The 18,680-nt window shown below is 48.4% G+C and overlaps 1 protein-coding gene across 1 annotated transcript; it reads left to right on the plus strand.

The window, feature by feature from the left end:
* The first annotated feature begins 1,622 nt into the window (after positions 1–1,622).
* LOC136115850 (procollagen galactosyltransferase 2-like) lies at positions 1,623–17,989 on the plus strand. The gene is given in 12 exon segments (XM_065862066.2): positions 1,623–2,943; positions 3,621–3,756; positions 7,163–7,367; positions 11,225–11,344; positions 11,796–11,872; positions 13,783–13,889; positions 14,882–14,916; positions 14,919–15,001; positions 16,179–16,288; positions 16,768–16,974; positions 17,580–17,788; positions 17,791–17,989. Coding segments are annotated over 12 exon segments (1,509 nt in total). The 5' UTR covers positions 1,623–2,788; the 3' UTR covers positions 17,856–17,989.
* Positions 17,990–18,680: the final 691 nt, after the last annotated feature.

Below are 18,680 nucleotides of genomic sequence, written 5' to 3' on the forward strand. Positions count from 1 at the left end.
GTGGAGGTATTTTCCTGAAATAGTTTGGAGTAGCTCTAGGGTTTGGGATGTGCTCCCTTTCTCCCTTCAGTGTCTCCCCCCCCTCCTTTCTTCCCTCCCAGCTACAGGGATCTCTGACTTCAAGTAGGATGGAGGATGCTGTGGGAGATGCCTTTGGGTCTCTGGAGCTGGAGGACAAGAGAGGCGATTAAGAGCAGCTGACAGGGGCTTAGCACAGCCTTCCAGCCCCCTCCCCTTGGGGATGTGTTCCATACCCTCTTTGCTGTCTCTCCACGAGACCTTTTGGGAGTATTTCTACTCCCAGAGGAATTTAAAGGTGTAAATTCTCAGAGGAGCTGTGGCTGCACAGGTTGTGTCCTGCCATGGGGCTGTGCTGCCGTTTGCCTAGGGAAAAATGAGCAGCCCTTTGGCTGGAGGGAATTTTCGGTGGGATCTACCATGGCCAGGTGTCGGATCCGCAAAGTCGTGGTCCCGGGGAAGCGCAGGCTGGGAATGAGGAGCCGGGCTGTGCCGATGAGCTCCTGGCTTCTTTGGGAGCGTTTCCATGTGATTCCCATCAGGAACATGGATCTGTGCATCCTGTTCCAGTTTGTGCAGCTGCACAGCTCAACCCCAAGGAGGAAAAAAAACCAACATTCTTCAGATGCTGCTTTTGGGGAGGGTGGGGGAAGGAGCAGGCGGGTTCCTTCCACCCCGTTGTTTGAGACTGAGCGCTGTTGCAGCGTTTTAAGAGAGCCCAGCATCTGCACAAAGCTCCTCTGTGTTTTTACAAACTTAGAACCTCCATGGGAGGAAACAGCAGCCGTCTCTGAGCCCCAGCCCTTTCAGCTTAAACACAGAGTATGGGGACAATACAGCAAGCAGAACAAAATCCCCGTGCCTCTAGAGGTAGGATCTTCACAGCTATAATAACTTACCTGCGGCCATTCATGTGGTGGTGGCCTGTCGTGTCTTTCCCAGTGGGTGAACTGGACATTTAAACGGACGTGGCTGGAATCATAGAACCGTTTTGGTTGGAGAAGATGTTTAAGATCATCAAGTCCAACCGTTGACCTCACACTGCCAAGTCCACCTCTAATCCACGTCCCTGAGAGCCTCATCTGTGCGTCTTTTAAACCTTCCCAGGGATGGTGACAGTTGGCAAGGAGAATTCACCGTGTGGTCATTAAGAACAGAATTCAGTCCTGTACCTGCTCGGTGCTAAAGCTGCTGTGGTCTCGATGAGGCAGGAGGAGATGAGCAGAGGGGAGAGATGTGCAAGGATGCCCGCGTTCTGGCTTTGTGGGGAATCTGGGCTTTGCTCTGTGCTTAAACAAGGACTTGCACCTCTGTGGAGCTGCCCCGAGTTCTTCCAGGAACTGGATGTGCCTGTAATAAATAGCTCGTGCCTCTGTTTGACTCAATTGCTGGCTGGGAAAAAGCGAAGGACCTAAACCGTGTGTTAATGGGGCTCTTTGTGCTCTCGTTTTTCCAGGGTGGCCACTGCCCGCAATGTTGACAGCACTACAGCAATGCTTAGAGAGTGGCTGAAGAACATGCAGAACCTCTACCACGGTGTGGAGTGGAGGCCGATGGAAGAGCCCCAGTGAGCACTGCAGTGAGGGGCTGACTGGTTGGTCTGTATCTCCGGTTTTCTAGATTTTCTGTTCTCAAATAAGGAGGTGTACTTAAAATGTAGATTTTGCGGGGGGAGGCGGGTCTGTCCCATTTAAACTGTGTCCTTATGGAGCCCATAAAAAGGTCTCTGACTTCGGTGAAGCAACTCATGCAGAACTTTAGCAAATATTTTCCGTTCAGTTATTTAACGTCTGCAGCTGCTCTCTGTGCCTGGAAAACAAATCACATCAAAAACTACAGGGAATAAAAACTGTCATTCTTTATTTTCAAGGAAACAGAGAAATCGTAGCCCATTCCCATTAGTGTCTATGAAAGTTCTGTTCGAGACATTGAATTCTCAGTAAGTTCTGAGCCAGAGAACTAGATTTAATTCAGCATATTATGCCTTTGCATGACTTGCAGGATCATTGCTTTGAAATACGATAGTAGGTTTAAAGAGCATCCTCCTATAAGGAATGAAAAGCAACACCTATTTATATGCAGAATTTCAAAGAGGAAGAACTCTGTGTGTTTGGTTTGTATCCTGACTTGTTATTCCACATAGGGCTCTGTCCCGGTGTTTCCTTCCGTCTTTGTAACAAAGCGTTTGCTTTTGGACCTGATCCTGAGAACAGAGACACGTGGGTAACTTCACTCACGTGCTTGGGCCCCTGGCGCTGGGCGCTGGGTGTCTGTAGATTTCAGAGCTGTTAGCAGGATGTGTTAACAGTTGCTAGTGATGCCCAGACCCCAAGGGAATCCAGATTGCCTTCATCTTCTCCTCCTCCGTTCTGTTGATTCTACTGGGCTCAAGGAAGCTGTGTTTATAGTTTAAACTTGAATTGTAGCAGAGGAGAGATGACTTTCTACCAGAGGGTCAGGTGAGGTAAATCAGCTTCAGCCCATTTTGGTGGTGTAACCTCTGCTTCCATCAGGGCCTGTTGCTGCTGAAGAAACTCCTGGGTGTGTTTGATGGTGCTGTTTTGCTTTCAGTCACTTGCTCAGCCCAAAACGCTGCAGCGCTGCTTGTTTTCCAGTGCCCTGTGTACACACGCCAGCACGAAACTTGGAATCTTTCTCTCTCAAAACCGCTCCTGGGTTGCCTGAGGTGACTCTAACACTGTTTTTATTTTGGAAAGAAGATAGTAAGGGAACTTTTTATTTTTCTAACTAGCGCAATAGGTTTCTAGACATGGGTTGCAGTCACTTTCTTTTGGTTTTTTTTGCTACGTCTTACCCAGAAGAATTTGGGCCAAAACATTGGCCAAGCTCCCGATTCACTCACGGGACGAAACTCCGACCGGCAGCCCTGCGTGCTGCACGAGAGAAGGGGTCAGACCACATCCTGGTAAGTACAAGGTTTGATTTATTAACTGTCCTCAGGCAAAAGCTTTTCAGATAGTCACTCTGATAACTCCGGGGCTGCCAAAAAGTTTCCTGTCCATCTAAAGACAAAGCTCTCTGCAGTGAGATGCCGTGTATCGTTTCTTGGTCTGATGAGCAAGAGAGTTTGCAGCTGGAGAGAGAAGTCCATGGGTAAACCCAAGGTTTGTTGCCCAGCGGTCAGGACTGAACGTAGTCCTGGTGGTGGGTAGGTACCTGCAAGGGGCCCTCAGATGGAAACCCCACCTGTTAGTGATGGAATGTAAGGGGAATAGTTCTACGGAACAGTTGTGAACAGATGTGTGGCTTTGGTGACTGCAGCAGCCACTTTTTAAGAGTGATCCTCTTCGCAGAATAAACGCACCCTGAATTTTCAGCAGTGATGTTTTCCCTCGCAGCTCCGTTGCCCCAGTGTTGGAGGAACATTCCGTGGAGTGCGAGGGAAACTCCGCATCTCTTCCCGTCTCATAATGTACCTTTAACAGAGATGTGTCCTACGGTATCAAAACCAGCAGCTCAGTGCTTTTTGGGTTTTTTTTGACAACCTCATGCCTCTGGCTGCCTTGTTCCCAAGAAAGCATCAGGGCAAGCATATCATTTAATCTAATAACAAATTTATTTTTCTCTTCCCCTCTTCTCTAATTTATTGATACAGATAACTCACTGACCAACGCAGAAACCCTGACCCTGTTGATAGCAGAAAACAAGACCTTGGTGGCACCAATGCTCGAGTCTCGCTCTCTCTACTCAAATTTCTGGTGTGGCATCACCCCCCAGGCAAGTGACCTCCTGAACGCTACCGGGCGACTGTGCAAGCTGTGTTTGCAAAGGCCTCTTGTGTCTGTGAAGTGGTGGGTTGTGGTTTCTGTCCTGTGGGCTTTCCTGTCTGTTTTTGTAGCGTCCTTTTCTGAAAAGAAGCTGCTGTAGCTCGGTGACGTGCACTCAGCTCAGCTTGCGCCTCTCTGAGTGGCAGCATCCCAAATCTTGGTGGGTACCTTTGGGAAAGGTCCATACGTTTATAGGAAATCTGGGAATGAGGGCAGAGAGGACACTGCGGTCTATCAGTGTTTTTCAGGCTTTGTTTTCTAACCGAGCTGTAGGTACGAGCAGAGCAACGCATGTTCTGCATTGGGTGTGCAGGCACGTAGCTGGAACTTGCTGCCTTGTCTGAGATTTCTCGCTTGAAAAAGCTGAATCTGGAGGAAGCTGAGCTTGTTTAGCCAAAAGTCCTGGGAAATGATACAATCCCACTAACTACATAAAAAATACTGATATACACACCAGAATTTATTTGAGGTCACTCCATATGTTTGTTTAATGGCCTTAAATCTCTTGGTACATAATTTTAGACAAGCTTTCCTGTATAGTGATGCTAATCAGAGAGGAATTTGCTTTTGTTTCTACAGCTTTCTGTTGTATATAGGTTGTTTTTCTCACACATGAACAAGATTTATGTGTTGGGGCAACATCGTTTGCCTTGTAGAAATTAGTTTTGTGCTTCTTTCTCAAATCATAGATGCTGCAGTAAATATTGGTACAAAGATGCTGCCTAGTAGGAGTAACATCATTTTTAGAGCCAGAATGAGATTGAGCTATCACTTGACAAGTAGATCCACATCGCTGTGGTCAGTGTGGGTCAGCGGTGATTTTTTGCCTTTTTTCACTCTTTTTCTTTGGAATGTTCTTGACTAAGCTCCAGATGGGCTTCCTCAGACATTCAGCCTCATGGGATCGTTTCTGGAAACAAATGGACATCGGTGCAGTGAGCAAGACTGCATCGAGCTGATCTAGGCCACAAGGGAAGGGTCATTGAAAGGTCCTTGACCACACAGAATGGGGTAGAAAGTTGATGAGGCAAGAGGAGAATGAGGAGTTGAAGTAGTTTGTGGTGAGACACGAGAGGTGATGATTGTCTAAGGTAGCAATCAATCATGTATTAGCTAGAGAAATGTAAGCAGCGCGTAATCTAACTATAATTATCCAAGTATAAATAATGTAACTACAAAATCAGCAGTTTAAGACTATATAACCTGATCAAACTTTACATTAAACAGCTTCAGTTTATAACTCTCATAGAGTTGTCGGAGTCCATTCTTCTCCCGCACAGTCTGAGGTGAGGACTGTAATTAATACTCGTTTCTCCAAGCCCACAGGTAAATCTCCATAATGAGATGGGGTTTTTGACCTGTTTGCTACTCTGCTGCTGGCAAGTGTTCCGTCATCCCTTGGGGATGTTAGAGAGGCTCCATGCTCCAGCCATTTCCTGCCCTCTTGCTTTGCTCCAGAGAGCTAGCCGGTTACTAATTATTGTCATTATTGCTGCAGTGAAATGAAGAACAAACTCCATTTCCCCCTTCTGGTGTAAAACATCCTCTGGCAGTCTCCTTCTGTAGGATTTCTTGAGGAAGGTCTTTGTTTTTAAAGCTCTCGGTGATTATATTTTTTCTTTTACAGAAACCACCGAATCTTTTCTCTTTTGGCCCCCACACCATCTTATGACAAGGAGTTCCACAAGTCAGACCAACTAATTGAGTAAAAATAGCAGGAAAAGGTCCTGAACTCGCCAAATTCTTGGGAAGTAAATACATGGATAAGAAAAGGGGTGTGTGGGGGGGTGTGTTTACTTGTTTCAGTTTTTGTTTTAAAATGGAGAAATAAACCTTATAGGAAAGGCATTGTCCTTTAAGTGTTTAAGGTGAAGTCCTGATGTAAACCAGCAGTTCTCCACAGCCTGGCATGGGGCTCTGCCAGTGTGCGCCAGCCTCAGCCCCGGCCCCTGCTGTTACCTCTCCAGCAGAAAATCTCCATCATTACCAGGATTACTGAGAAAAGGAGGGGAAAAAAAACCTAGCAGCAAATGCATCTTGCAGGATTTGCTGAAAAAAGCTGCTCAGATGAAGAGGAAAGTTCCCACTTCTTTTCCTTTTCTCTTAGTTACTGCTGCTTGTTTCTGTGCTCGCAGTCCTGCAGCTTCGTGCTCTCAGCCCTGCTCTCCCTGGAGACTTGGGGAGGGAGCAGGAACTGGAGAACGCCCTAAAACACAAAGCCAAACCCAGCTGCAGACAGCCTGACATTCAGCTGTCGTGAAGCTGTCCTTAGGAGAGCACAGCAGTGCTAAGTTGGAGTCTTTCTTGGCTACAGGTGATTTATGAGCCATGAAAAGCCCCACAAGCCCGTAGTGAGCAAGTGGAGGAGGACAAAAATGAAGTTTCCAGCATCTTTCACCTGTGGGCATTCTCGGCTGTCTGTTAACGGTTGGATGTTTTAACCCTTCCCACAGTGGGAATGCCGGTGAGGGCTCTGCCCGCTCTCTGCTCTTCGTGGACATCTGAGACATCCAGGCCTCACAGCGTGGTCAGAAGGTTTCCGAAGGGCAAACCAACAGATGCACAAACAGACAAACGCACCACACGGTGCTTCTGCGCAAGGGCAGGGTAAAGTGGTTCTGCAGTGATTTGCTCGGCTGTTGCTAGGATGCTCTTGGAAAATATAAATCAAAAGTAACTTCAACTGATTTTAGTGACTCATCATTTCTGTAAAGACCAGAATCCACTACGGACCCAACCGTCAGCCATGTTCAGATGTCTAATTGGTGCATTAGACCTTTCTTTCAGGGGGAATTCAGTGTATTGATTTCCAAATCTGATAGCTTTAGACATATGGCACCTGCAGACCCAGCTGTGAGCTGCACAAGGCGGGTGTCGCACCCTCAGTGCCGAAAGGTTGGCAAAGCTCTTTAGGTCATGGCCAGAAACAATTTGCAGGTCCTATTCGGTGAGACACTGAATGTCCTTTGTGCTTGTTGAACACAGAGGATGCCACAGGTGCTCAGCAGCTTCCAGGGTCAGAGCTGAGAGTCTATGTGCGAAAAAAAGGTTTCCAGAGAGCCAGGGGAAAAAAATCTGAGATTTGAAGCTCTGTTGCAAGGGAATTTTGTAGCAGAAAGGCTTGAATTTCCATTAGCTGCTGAAAAGCAGAGAGAAGGTCGTATTTTAACCTTTTTGGTTGAAGATTGTTTCTGCATACTTGACTGAGCCCTTTTCAAAATGGGGACACTTCAAAATCTGAGAACTGAGCACTGATCCGTCTCTGCTGAGCAGGACTAAGGGCAGGAGCTTTTGCTGGGGAGCAGCTGTGAAACTGAAGTCTTCTGTCACATCCAGCCCTCTGCTTCTGTTTGCAGGGCTATTACAGAAGGACCCTGGTCTACCCCCTGATCCGGGAATGGAGGAGGACAGGCTGGTTTGCTGTCCCGATGGTTCATTCCACCTTCCTCATCGACTTGAGGAAAGAAGCCTCCACCAAGCTGATGTTCTACCCCCCGCATCAGGACTACACCTGGAGCTTTGACGATATCATGGTCTTTGCCTTCTCCAGTCGCCAGGCAGGTGTGTCTGGAGACTTTGCTGGGCAGGATTCACTCGTAGACATGCAGATCTTTACTTTGGAGTTCACAGGCCAAAAGCCAATTTTTTGGCTTCAGTGGTGAGTTAAGACCCTGTTCCCTTTTCTCTTTTGGATCTGGTCAGGGACAACCAGCAGCAAGTGAGTGGCAGTGCAGTTTTGAATCACAGATAGCTTCAAAAGACATGGGAACTATTCTAGGGCCGAAGGCAATGTTTCAGAGACAAAATTAGTGGCATCTACCTTTGCTTTTTGTCACAGTGAGATGATAGCGAGCACAAGTGAATGCTGTGAGAGTGGAAGGCACTCTGTAGTTGTCTAAATTCACCACTTCCAGGAGACTCCCTGAGGAAGGGGTGAGGACAAGAGACACTTTTTAGACGTTGCAGTGTTTGTGCAAAATAAAACCCAAGTTGCTTGCCTGCAGTGCTTGATGAAGCTTTGCTTTGTGGCAGCTCAGCAGGAATTGTCTGAGAGTTAAGAGGTTTTTCTTTTGTTGGTTCTGTTTGCTTTAAGCAAAATCAGTGCAACTTTCAGGGAGTGATGTGGGGGCTGTGGGCTGTGCTCAGAGGAAATTTCTTGCTGGCGTGAGAGCGGTAAAATCTCCACAGAACTGACGCCTCACTGGGACTTTGGGAGAATGAGTCAAGAACCAGTCCTTGAGATGTTTGGGGCTCCAGCTGGTACTGGGACCAGTTTCTACCAGACATTGGGAGGATTTCAGTTAGACCTGAAACTCAGGAGTCCTTTCGGGCCAAGGCACCACCTCAGTGTCTTCTTCTACCTGGAACGGCTGTTGGTGTGTGCAGAGCTCCATGTGTCTTGGGGGATTCGCTGTCTCTTAGTGCACGATACCACTGCTACAGCTGCTTGTTCTTCTGCTGAGGATGGTTAGTCCTGTTCATTTTTGGATCTGGTGGGTATTCTGTCTCTAGCGAAGTCCTGGCTGGCAGAACTGTGTCACATCTATGAAAGGAGCTCCTGGGAAGGGTATGTTTTTAATGACCATCTGTATTGTTCTTTGCCCTCCTGTGTTGAAAAGGGCAAAGTTTGGGGCCTTATAAAGGAAAAAATGAGTGATGAAACCTCAGCGGCACTGATGAAACGCGCTTCTGTTCAGAGCTTCACAACTGGTTTGCTGGCTTACTGGGGTGAATTACTTGGGGAAAGTCGGGTTTTGGGTCTCCTGAGTGATGTGCAGCTGGTGTTATCTGTCCTCTCCTTGTAAAAAGTTAAGGTGAGAAGGAGGGGCTGTTCTTGGGGTGCAGACAAGTAGAGGGAAAGTGAAGAAGTGTGGCTTGTCAACAGTGGCTTCTAGAGAAGAGCCAGGCTGAGCAATCTGCCTTTCCCACCACTTACAGAGCAGTGCAGCGACTGTTGGCAGCTTTCTTTTGAGTGATCCTCTTGTTGCAAACAGCGCTGCGAAAGACAGTGTTCTTGGCATGATAAGCAGGGCTTTTTAAAACTCAGCTTCCAGGGGATGTGGAGCGTGGATGAGTGGGAGAGGAGACGCAACAAGAGCTGAAATTGAGCCCTTGGGAGGCAGAGGAAGATGGGAGTTTGCAGGGCACTTTTGGGGCCCTGACCTTTTGAGTCAGGCCATGGGTGTGTTGGCTCCAAAAGAGAACAGAGGTTTAGGTCCAGTGAGCAAAGCAGGTTCCCTCAAATCTGCCTGCCCCTTGTTCCCTCTGACAGCATCCAATTAGTCTGGGAACTGCATTGCATCAGCTCCAGCTGCTTCAGAAATATTTCAGGGATTCAAACCCATCATTTTTTCCTTCCATCCTAGAACACTTCAGCTTTTTCCAGAGCTGACCTCGGCAGTCTGGCCCGCTGATCTTCTCAGATTGTTGGCTTGTGTCCTGGGCTGAGTTTTGTCACCCAGGACAAAAGGATGACATCCAAGTTCAGAAATGTGAAAAATGTATGGACTTTGAGGTATACTTCTCTTCAGAGTAATTCCACTTATTTCCCTGAAGCCATAAACGATGTTGGCTTTTGTCTGGGCCAAGTACTGCGCTTAACGCCTCAGGTCAGCCCATTGATTTTTCCAGCAGTGAATCTTCTGCTCGAAGCAGGCGGTTTGTGATGCTCCACAGAGACCATCCCACCCGTCCCACTTCTGCCGAGAGGGCGTGGGCTGCGGAGCACAGAACAGAACCCAGCGCAGGTGTTTTATTGAGGAGGGCGGTCTCCGTAGAGCCCTTTGCACTGCAAGATGATGTTGAGCTGGCCAGACCTTCTGAGCTTCCTTCAGCCTGAGGCTCTGAGACCTCAGGCCAACCAGGAATGTCCAGTCACAGGGGTGTGGGGGAAATTTAGGTTGCCTAAATATGACTGTGGATTTATTTAAGGCATATGAACCCTGCTCACTGCCTTACAAAGGCTGATAGTAACACCAGTATCTCTAGCCTTCTGTCCTTTGTAGCAAACTTTTATTTTATTATAAAAACAGAGCCGGAGAGTGAGTCCCCCTCCCCGTTTTAAGGCAGATTTACCATTTTGAAGTAACTTTTATCCCAGAAGAAACAGAACTACTGCTGTGAATCTATGCAGATGAACTGTGTTTAAGCCAGCGGAAGATAAAAACGGAGATCAGATAAGATTAGTTGATTAGATCTGTGCCAAATCCATTAATATCAACAGGTAGTATTTTTTATTTTGCCATTTACCTAAATTGCAGCTGACAGCTGAATGTGTTTTGGCAGTAGTGTAGCCAGCAGCTTCCTCGCAGAACTTCAAACAGTAGAAACACCGGGGTCAGTAGTGCAGATAATTCTGCCTTGCTAAAAATACCAGGGGCTTAGGAGGATTAATACATGAAAGCACCAACTCTCACCAGGTGGTGTCTGCTTTTCATTTATTTCCTAGAGGGACAAGGGTGATTCTGCTTGTTTAATTAAAAAACAAAAGAAAAGTTATAGCCGATAATGAGCAAACTCTTGGTGAGTCTGGGGGGAACAGCATCTTACTGATCACACGTTGCGACATTCCCAGCAGCGTGTGGGTCTCTCCCTTGCAAATGGATCTGCTCAGAAGGGAAGCTTTGCATCTTCTTCTTGTTCCATGCCTTCAGATTCAGCTCCTTGAACAAGCAGTTACAAAAGCTTTTGAGCAGAAGGAAGTTACGGTATCATCTATTTTCGGAAGCATCTCTTTCTCCCTGCTGCTCTCTCTCTCTAGGATTTGGTTGATTTGGATGGTGCAGACCTGCTCCTGCTTTTGGCTCTGTGAAGGGATTGCACCAGGTCTGAGCGGTGCAGGTGGGGTTTGGGGAATACAGGGGTTTCTGGGGTGCTCCCCAGTTCTCCCAGCAGATCCGCTGTGTGCATCAAACATCGCTTTGCCAAAGGCCGGTTCTGCCCTCTGCTGAGAGATTGTTTTCATAGCATGAAGGCAAAGGCCAAAAGAGACCCTTTCTCTGGGCTAAGAGGGAGTTTCCAGTCTCTCCTAAGAGAAAACTGATGGCAATTAAAAATACCTTCGGTTATGGAGCAACTGGAAATTGTTTTCAGAGGAGAGACCACGTGCTGCCAGCCAAATGATACAGAAAATGTCACTATGAATTTCATAGACTCATTTTGCTTGGAAAAGACCAAGATCATCGAGTCCAACCGTTAACCCACCCCTGGCACTAACTCATGTCCCTGAGAACCTCATCTCCACATTTGTTCAAGCCTTCCAGGGATTTAAGTTAAACCCCTTCATTTGCTTTTGAAGCAGAACTTTTTGGGACTGGGCTCCTGGCAACAAATTTGATGGTGGGTACATAGCAACAGAGCAGCGAACTCCTCTTTTAAGAGACCTGACTCTATTTTCTGTTTTTTCCTGTGATCCCCAGGTATACAGATGTTCATCTGCAACCGTGAACACTATGGTTTCCTTCCCATGCCCCTGAAATCGCACCAGACGCTGCAAGAAGAAACCGAGAACTTTGTGCACACCCTCATTGAGGCAATGAGTAAGTTACTGTGCCTTGCTGTGATGGACACCCCCAAGTTAAGGTTTGGAGAGCTCTCTTACCCCTGGGAATCTGCCTCCTGATCCGACTGTTCTCATCCTGGTTTGACATGCAGTTTCCCATTTTTCCACTGTTTTTCTACCTAGAGATGCAATCGCTTCACGGTCAGGTCAGCTCCGTTGACAAAACTCCTTAACTTCCCCATATCGAATGCAAAAATGCATCTTTAACGTGGCAAGGATGCTGCAGAACCTCGTGTCTCTCCTGAGCTGTGTCTGGCAGATGGCTGCTGGCTTCTGTTCTGTGACATGGACGCTCTGTGCTACACCCACTCCTGCCTGACTTCATCAGCCAGGTCCCTGGGGCTTTAGGTCCAGAGATGCAAACACACACACACACACGTTATTGTTAGTGCATGAAGGTGATGCTTGGCATCTCTCCTCTCTTCCAGTTGATCGTCCTCCCATTGAACCCTCACAGTTTGTCTCTGTTCCGCCGAAGAACCCTGACAAGATGGGATTTGATGAAGTAAGGAACTTATTTTGCTGCCATTGTCTTGTCTTCCTGTTTCTCACCTAATGGAGCTGGGATCTCCCTGTAACTGACCTTCCAGCCGTTTCCCATTCCCATCTCTTCATACGTTTGAGCTCTTTCCCAGTCACTCGTCTGTTGGATTTCAGCTTTTTGCCAGGAGCAAACAGCCATCCTTACGTGGGGAGAACTTCTGAGGTCAGGGAAGCAGAAGGGAAAGGGCTCAGGGAGCATTCTTGCCCTCTGGCATTTCCTGGGGAGAAATGAGGCCACTCAGGTCTGTGGGCATTTCATACCTGCTACAAAACCCCCGATTGAGGTTGGTGTGCCAGGGCAGTGCTCAGCAAATCTGTGGGCTTCCTGCATTGATGGTACGGAAGTTTTAATCCAGCCAGGAAGAGATGGCAGAAGTGAGAGTGAAAAACACATCATTTAACTCCCCCGATTCTTGTGCCATTTCCTCTACATCTGACTCTGTGGGGCAGCTTAGCCGTCCTTCCATTCTGCAGCAAGAACTGGTCGTTCGGGAAACCTCTCCTGTGTTCCAGTGAGAGACAGGAATGATTTTCTCCCCTGAGAGAGGCACTGGGGAGCCTGGAGAAGATGGGGGAGGCTCTCAGCCGAGTTCTGTCCAAGATGGGGGCGTCTAGGAGGGCTGGAAACCATGTGTGCTCCCCCCTTACTGGGGCAGCTCTCCTCCTGCCCTGCTCGGTCACCACATTTTTCTGCTATGGCCTTTAAAAGCGCATTAGAAAGGTGGTTCCTGACAGCGGTCCTGCCCCAAAACCCCGCAGAAATCCCTCTCCGCCCTGTTCTCCATGTTATGGAGGGTGCAGGCATGGAGGGGAAAGGCTGGAGAGGGATCTGCTGTGCTTTAATTAACCAGGAGTTGTGTTTTTATGCAGCTGCCAGGGTGGCAGTTGTGGAGACCAGAGAAGCCTTTGTTTTCTTGGCTTATTCTGTTACATCTGTTTATACGACACGTGAATTCCAAACACGATTTGTTGGAGCGTCTGTGTTTAGAGCGCAGCTGTTGTGGGTTTTTTGCCGTGTTGTCCTTTGTGGCTGCGCTCTATTTATCCAATTTATTATTTTTGCATTTGCACACTGACCTAGAACTGGATCCGCTTCTTACTGGCTCGAGGTGTTTGCTCCACAGGCTACAAAGCTGCACTTGTCTGCCTGGGACTGAAAAACATCCCAGCCCCTCTGCAGTTTACCTGCAAATGAGGGTTTTGGTCCTCTGCCCCCCACCAAAAAGTCTGTCTGCTTAGGCTTGGGCAGAGCCTGGCGCAGACATCTCTGGGTGTGATCTGGGCTCTGTGCTGGGCTTTCTGCTCTGGCAGGGGAAGCAGCAGATTTTTTTTTGTGAAAATTCTGTGATTTTTTTGTGAAAATTCTGTGATTTTTTTTGTGAAAATTCTGTGAATTTTCAGTGCCTGAAGTAATTTACAAAAATTCTCTTTGCTGTGTTCTTGTGCTTGGGTGGTGACCCCGCAGATAATCCTAAATACAGGTAGTGGTGGCATTGTGGAGAAACATGTGGGTCGATGTTCCTCTGGGACTGGAGCTGGACATTTGACTCTGTGTTTAATATAAATCAAAACATCTTGTATCTTTGGAAATTATAGACTTGGCTGTAACTGGTCTGCTCTCACCTTTATTCATCCTTGATGAGCAGCTTCTCCTTGTGACATAAAACGTCCTTAAAAAGTAGTTGTTAGACAAAGAATGAACCTCTAACCTTCCAACTCAAAACCAACCCCAACTTTCTGACAAATTCTACGCAACCTGGGATAAAATCACAGCTGGTATTTTAAGATCTGCTACTGAAGAAGGGTAGGCGAGAAGTCACTTCTCCTCCTCGCTCCCAGGCTGTGAGCTTGATGTCTCTCTCTTCAACCCAGATTTTCCTGATCAACCTGAAGCGCCGGAAGGACAGGCGGGATCGGATGCTGCGGACTCTCTATGAGCAGGAGATTGCAGTCAAGATAGCAGAGGCCGTGGATGGGAAGTGAGTTTTGGCTGGGGTTGCTGATGTTTGCAAAGAGGGGGTTGTGCTGGACACCATCTCCTTGGGTGCCCTGACCTCCCTCCTGCTGGGGATGGATGGGCTGAGGGAGAGGTGGACATTTTATTAACCTAACTGCCCCTGCTTTGGGGCAGTTTTACTCTGTTTGTGTCTTCTTTTGTCATTGGTCTTCATGAGAGAACCAGGGCGGTGTGGGTCAGGCTGATAGAATCACAGAATCATTTGGGTTGGAAAAGCCCCTCAAGATCATCGAGTCCAACTGTTCCCCCACCCCTGGCACTGCCCCATGTCCCTGAGAACCGCATGTCCGTCTGTCCAGCCCTCCAGGGATGGTGACTCCAGCACTGCCCTGGGCAGCCTGTTCAATGCCCCACAGCCCTTTGGGGAAGAAATTGTTCCCCAGATCCAACCTAAGATGAAAATCAGGTTAAAATCATACTCCTTTCTGTGAACTATAACACTTGCACACAATTAGAAAGCAGCGAAAGTGTGTGAGAGCAATTATCTCCTGAGAGATTTGTCTGTCCTCGTGCTACAAAGCTGTTGGACTACAGTATTAACCCTGACACAGCCCTTACTTTAAGGCATGTTAAGATGTTTTTATCTTGAGAAATCAAGGCAGAAATTTTTGGTCTGGGACTCGCAGAAAGGGAAGTGGGAACCCCCATGCCATCTGGTGGTCTCGGAGACTTGCGCACCCATCAGGACCTCAGGAAAATATTTGAAGCCAAGCTCCTGCCATATTGATGGTCCCACAAGAAGTCGTTGGCAGAGTTAAGGATATCATTTCTAAGCTTGATTTAGAATGTAAATCAGTTAGTTAATTTTTCTCCCGGTTTTTGAGCAAAGCAAGTGCAGGAATTTCGTGAGTTACAGCTTATCTCTGAACATCAGCAGCGCTTCCCCCGTTGCGTCTGTGTCCGACTTGAATTTGCTTTCTATTTAAATGCTGATAGGTGTTCTCTCTTTCTCAGAGCGCTGAACACGAGTCGGCTCAAAGCTCTCAGCATCGACACCGGGACCCGTGCTCCTCGCGGCCCCTCACCCGGGGAGAGATCGGCTGCTTCCTCAGCCACTGCTGCATCTGGGAGGAGGTGAGGGGGGTGCGGGTGCCCTGGGGAGGGTGCTGAGGGCAGGAGCAGTGGGAAGGCACACGGACGGTCCCAGGACAAATCTAATACCGGTTTCTGGAAGTGTAGGATGGTTTTACTTGGTTTGTAGGGGATCGCGTACAGGGGTTCTCTTGAACACATTGCTCAGCTTTCTCAGCTCTACTCTCCGTTTGCCAAGTGATTTTTATCAGAGTGTTTTCACGGTTGGTTTTGCAGACCATCTGATAGCCTGTTTGGAGTGAGTTTGTTTAGGAGAAAGGCAGGAAGGTTTTGAAGAACAAATGGTATTAAAGAAACTCCTGTTTTATTTCCCTGGTTCTTCATGTGTGCTGGAGCAAGTTCCAGTGGCTCTGCTAACTGCTTTTTTTTGAGCTGGTATATCATAAATAAATTTAGCAGCAGGGATCTCTGTTACTTGAGCTAACAGGTATTGTTTGGGTTGTAGTAGCTGTAGCTTCCATCTGTCCTGGTCACCTGGGGAGTCACACTTGAGAGGATCTGGGCTGTGCTGGTTGGAGGTGCTGGAGTTACACAGCCTGACATCAACGGGAGGGATCATTTCGAGCGAGGTGGGATGTGGAGGCAGGGAGAACAACTTGGTGCTTAGAGAAGACCGGTCTAAGGCAGCAGCTGCCCAAATGTGACTGTGATGGCTGGATGATCCAAATACCTTTCAGCCAGCAGCAGGGACTTCAGCACTGAGAAATCAGGCAATGATTTGGGGCTTGAGACTTCTGCATCACCAATGGTCCGATGGTAAGATGGGAACCCACTTGCAGGATGCCTTTGCATGTGTGTTCTTGAAGTTGCCAGGGCCAGACTTTGGCTGTGCTGGATCATTCTCCAGATTCCAGAAACACTTTTTTTCCCAACAGAAACAGGTTTTTCTGAACAGTGGTTTTGTTGTCAAAGGAGGAGGTGGTCGTGCAAGATGGTAGCTCACGGGGTTGAGGTGCTGCAGCATCACATGGAGGGTTTTTCTAGGTTGCAGATGCTCAGCCACAGGATATTTTTGGACAGCTCGTCCCAGCTGAGCTGTGAATCTGGGGCTGGTTCTCCAGCCTCCCTACCTGTATGGTCCAGAGGGCCAGGACCAGGTCAGGATGGCCCCCAGAGATTTCGGGGCCACTGTGATCACTTCTGAACCATCTTGTTTCAGGTGGTGAACAGAGAACTGGAGAAGACGCTTGTTATTGAGGACGAGTTCAAGAGGAAGCTCATGAAGCTGATGGATGACATTGAACAAGCCCAGCTAGACTGGGAGCTGATGTAAGTCACTGGCCCTCGTGAAGCTCTGGGCACACAGGGGACATGAGCAGCAGAGATGGAGGGTGATGCTGGAGTGCAGGGAAAGGTGGCAGAGGCTTCTTGATGGCTCTTCCCATCAGGATAACTCTGCTTCTGGGCCAGGCTGGTGCTGGGGTGCCCCAGCTGTGTTGGGTACCACTGGTGCGCTTTGTGGGCAGTGTTGGTCGTCTGGAGACACCGCTGTGACAGAGGAACTGCCACAGCTCAGCGCTGAGGCTTGGACCGTGTCATCTCAGCTGCCTTACCAAGTCTTTCACATCTGTACCACCCGCTGGGGTAAGATTTGAATGTCTGAGAGTGGTACAGGATAGAAATGTGTCAGGGATTGCTTCTTAGATCCACCCTTTGTCCTTCCCCGCTTGACATGGACAGTTGTGTGGTCCTAACTGCTGCAGATTCACATTTAGGTTCCGATTTCTGTGGTCTTTTCCCCCTTTAAGCTACATTGGCCGGAAAAGGATGCAGGTGCAGGAGCCTGAGAAAGCGGTTCCCAACGTCATGAACCTGGTGGAAGCCGATTACTCGTACTGGACCCTGGGCTACGCGATCTCCCTCCAGGGGGCTCAGAAGCTCATCGGAGCGGAGCCTTTCGGCAAGATGTTGCCGGTGGATGAATTTCTGCCAGTCATGTACAACAAGCACCCGGTGTGAGTAGGTCGGATGTCTTCGTTACTTGGGTTCACGTGAGCTTGGTCTTGCTGAATGATTAAGATCTGGTTCGTAGATTTGTGTAGTGTATATCATATGTGTTAATATCTCTATATGCTTATGTATACCCTTGTTTATGTGTGCACACTTAGTGTGGTACATATAAATGATTAATTTTGGAGCTTGGAGTCCAAATTATTCACGTTACAGTTTTCAGCAGGTTGATGACTTGAGTGCTCTGCGGGGCACTTCAGAAAATGGAGCTCACTTCGTGCTCTTCAGCTTCATCTGCAAAAATGTTGATTTATCAGTCGGTACTGAGACCTAAACCAACAAAAGATCAGGTTAATAATCATTCGGTTCTTTAGTGTTTTAATGCTGTTTGACTCAAGCTACGCAAAACCTCGTGGCGCTTCGTATGCAGCGTGTGATGTTGTGATGCCCACGTTTTATTTTTCTAAAGCTGAATGCAGTGGGTAGAAGGTCAGACCCCACCACAGCAACGACCTGTGCTGCTTGGGACACATTCACTCAGTGGATGGGCTTGTATCTCGCAGTTATAAGCATTTCACTCTGTCCCTGATGATTTTTCTCTCCTCTTTAGAGCAAAGTACATGGAGCACTACAAGTCCAGAGACTTGAAAGCCTTTTCAGCAGAACCCCTGGTCGTCTACCCCACGCACTACACAGGGCAGCCCGGCTACCTTAGCGACACAGAGACCTCCACCATCTGGGACAACGAGACCGTGTCGGCGGACTGGGGCAGAACGCACTCCTGGAAATCCCGGCAGCAGGGCACGATCCACAGCGACGCCAGAACAAGGACGCTCTGCCCTCGCAGTCGTCTCCGGACGCGCCGTCCTCCAGGGACGAGCTGTGACCGCCCGCGGCCCCGCGGCTCTGTCGGCGCTGAACCTGCCTCGCGCTCCGGCTTTTCACCCTTGGCAGTGGCGGAGCCGCTCTTCGTGTGGTCTCCATCCCGCTGCTTCGAGTGGCAGAGCACGGAGCCTGGAGCTGATGTGACAACTGACCGAGACGCGCAGGGCGAGGCGGGAGATGGAGGAGGAAAAAGAACGAGTGATGCAGACTGGCAGGAAAAAAGCAGAGATCTGAACAAAAGCCCTCGCAAGCTTTTGTAAAAGAAAAACCAAACCTTGAATGACGTCTTTCTACAGTTCCTTGTGTAGAATACTGTATTTATAAAGATTAATATATAGAGGTGTACAAGTGTTCATACCTTTCTGGATCGCTGTAACTAGGCTACTGTGTAACTGTTAGTCCTCGTAGGTTCACAGGCTTTTTATAACCCTGTTCGCTGAGAGAAACTGCGGGCGAGTGTTTGGGTATTTGGGTTTGTTTTTTCAAAGAGAATCAAAATGGTTTCCAAAACCATGCAGCTCCCTGGAGCAGCGCTCCATGTAGGGTCATCTCCTTCATCGCACGGTGATAGAAAAGGATCGCTGGCTTCCCCTCTGCAAATCACAAAACTTGCCGGATCTGAACGGGCCTCCCAGTGCGGAGCTGCCATCTTGGCGTGCCTAAAATCCTGGGAGCTGGCAGCAGGAGTGGAGGTTGCAAAAGGGAAGAGTTGGTCCATGCCATGTCCTGCTTCACCCCCTGTGCCTCCACTTATTCCTTCAGGAAAACAAAGCTCCACAGCCTGTTTGCAGGCCTGTTTAATTAGGCCGTAAAACCAAGTGTTAGG

Source organism: Patagioenas fasciata, chromosome 28 (assembly GCF_037038585.1).
Source record: "Patagioenas fasciata isolate bPatFas1 chromosome 28, bPatFas1.hap1, whole genome shotgun sequence".
Taxonomy (NCBI): Eukaryota; Metazoa; Chordata; class Aves; order Columbiformes; family Columbidae; genus Patagioenas; species Patagioenas fasciata.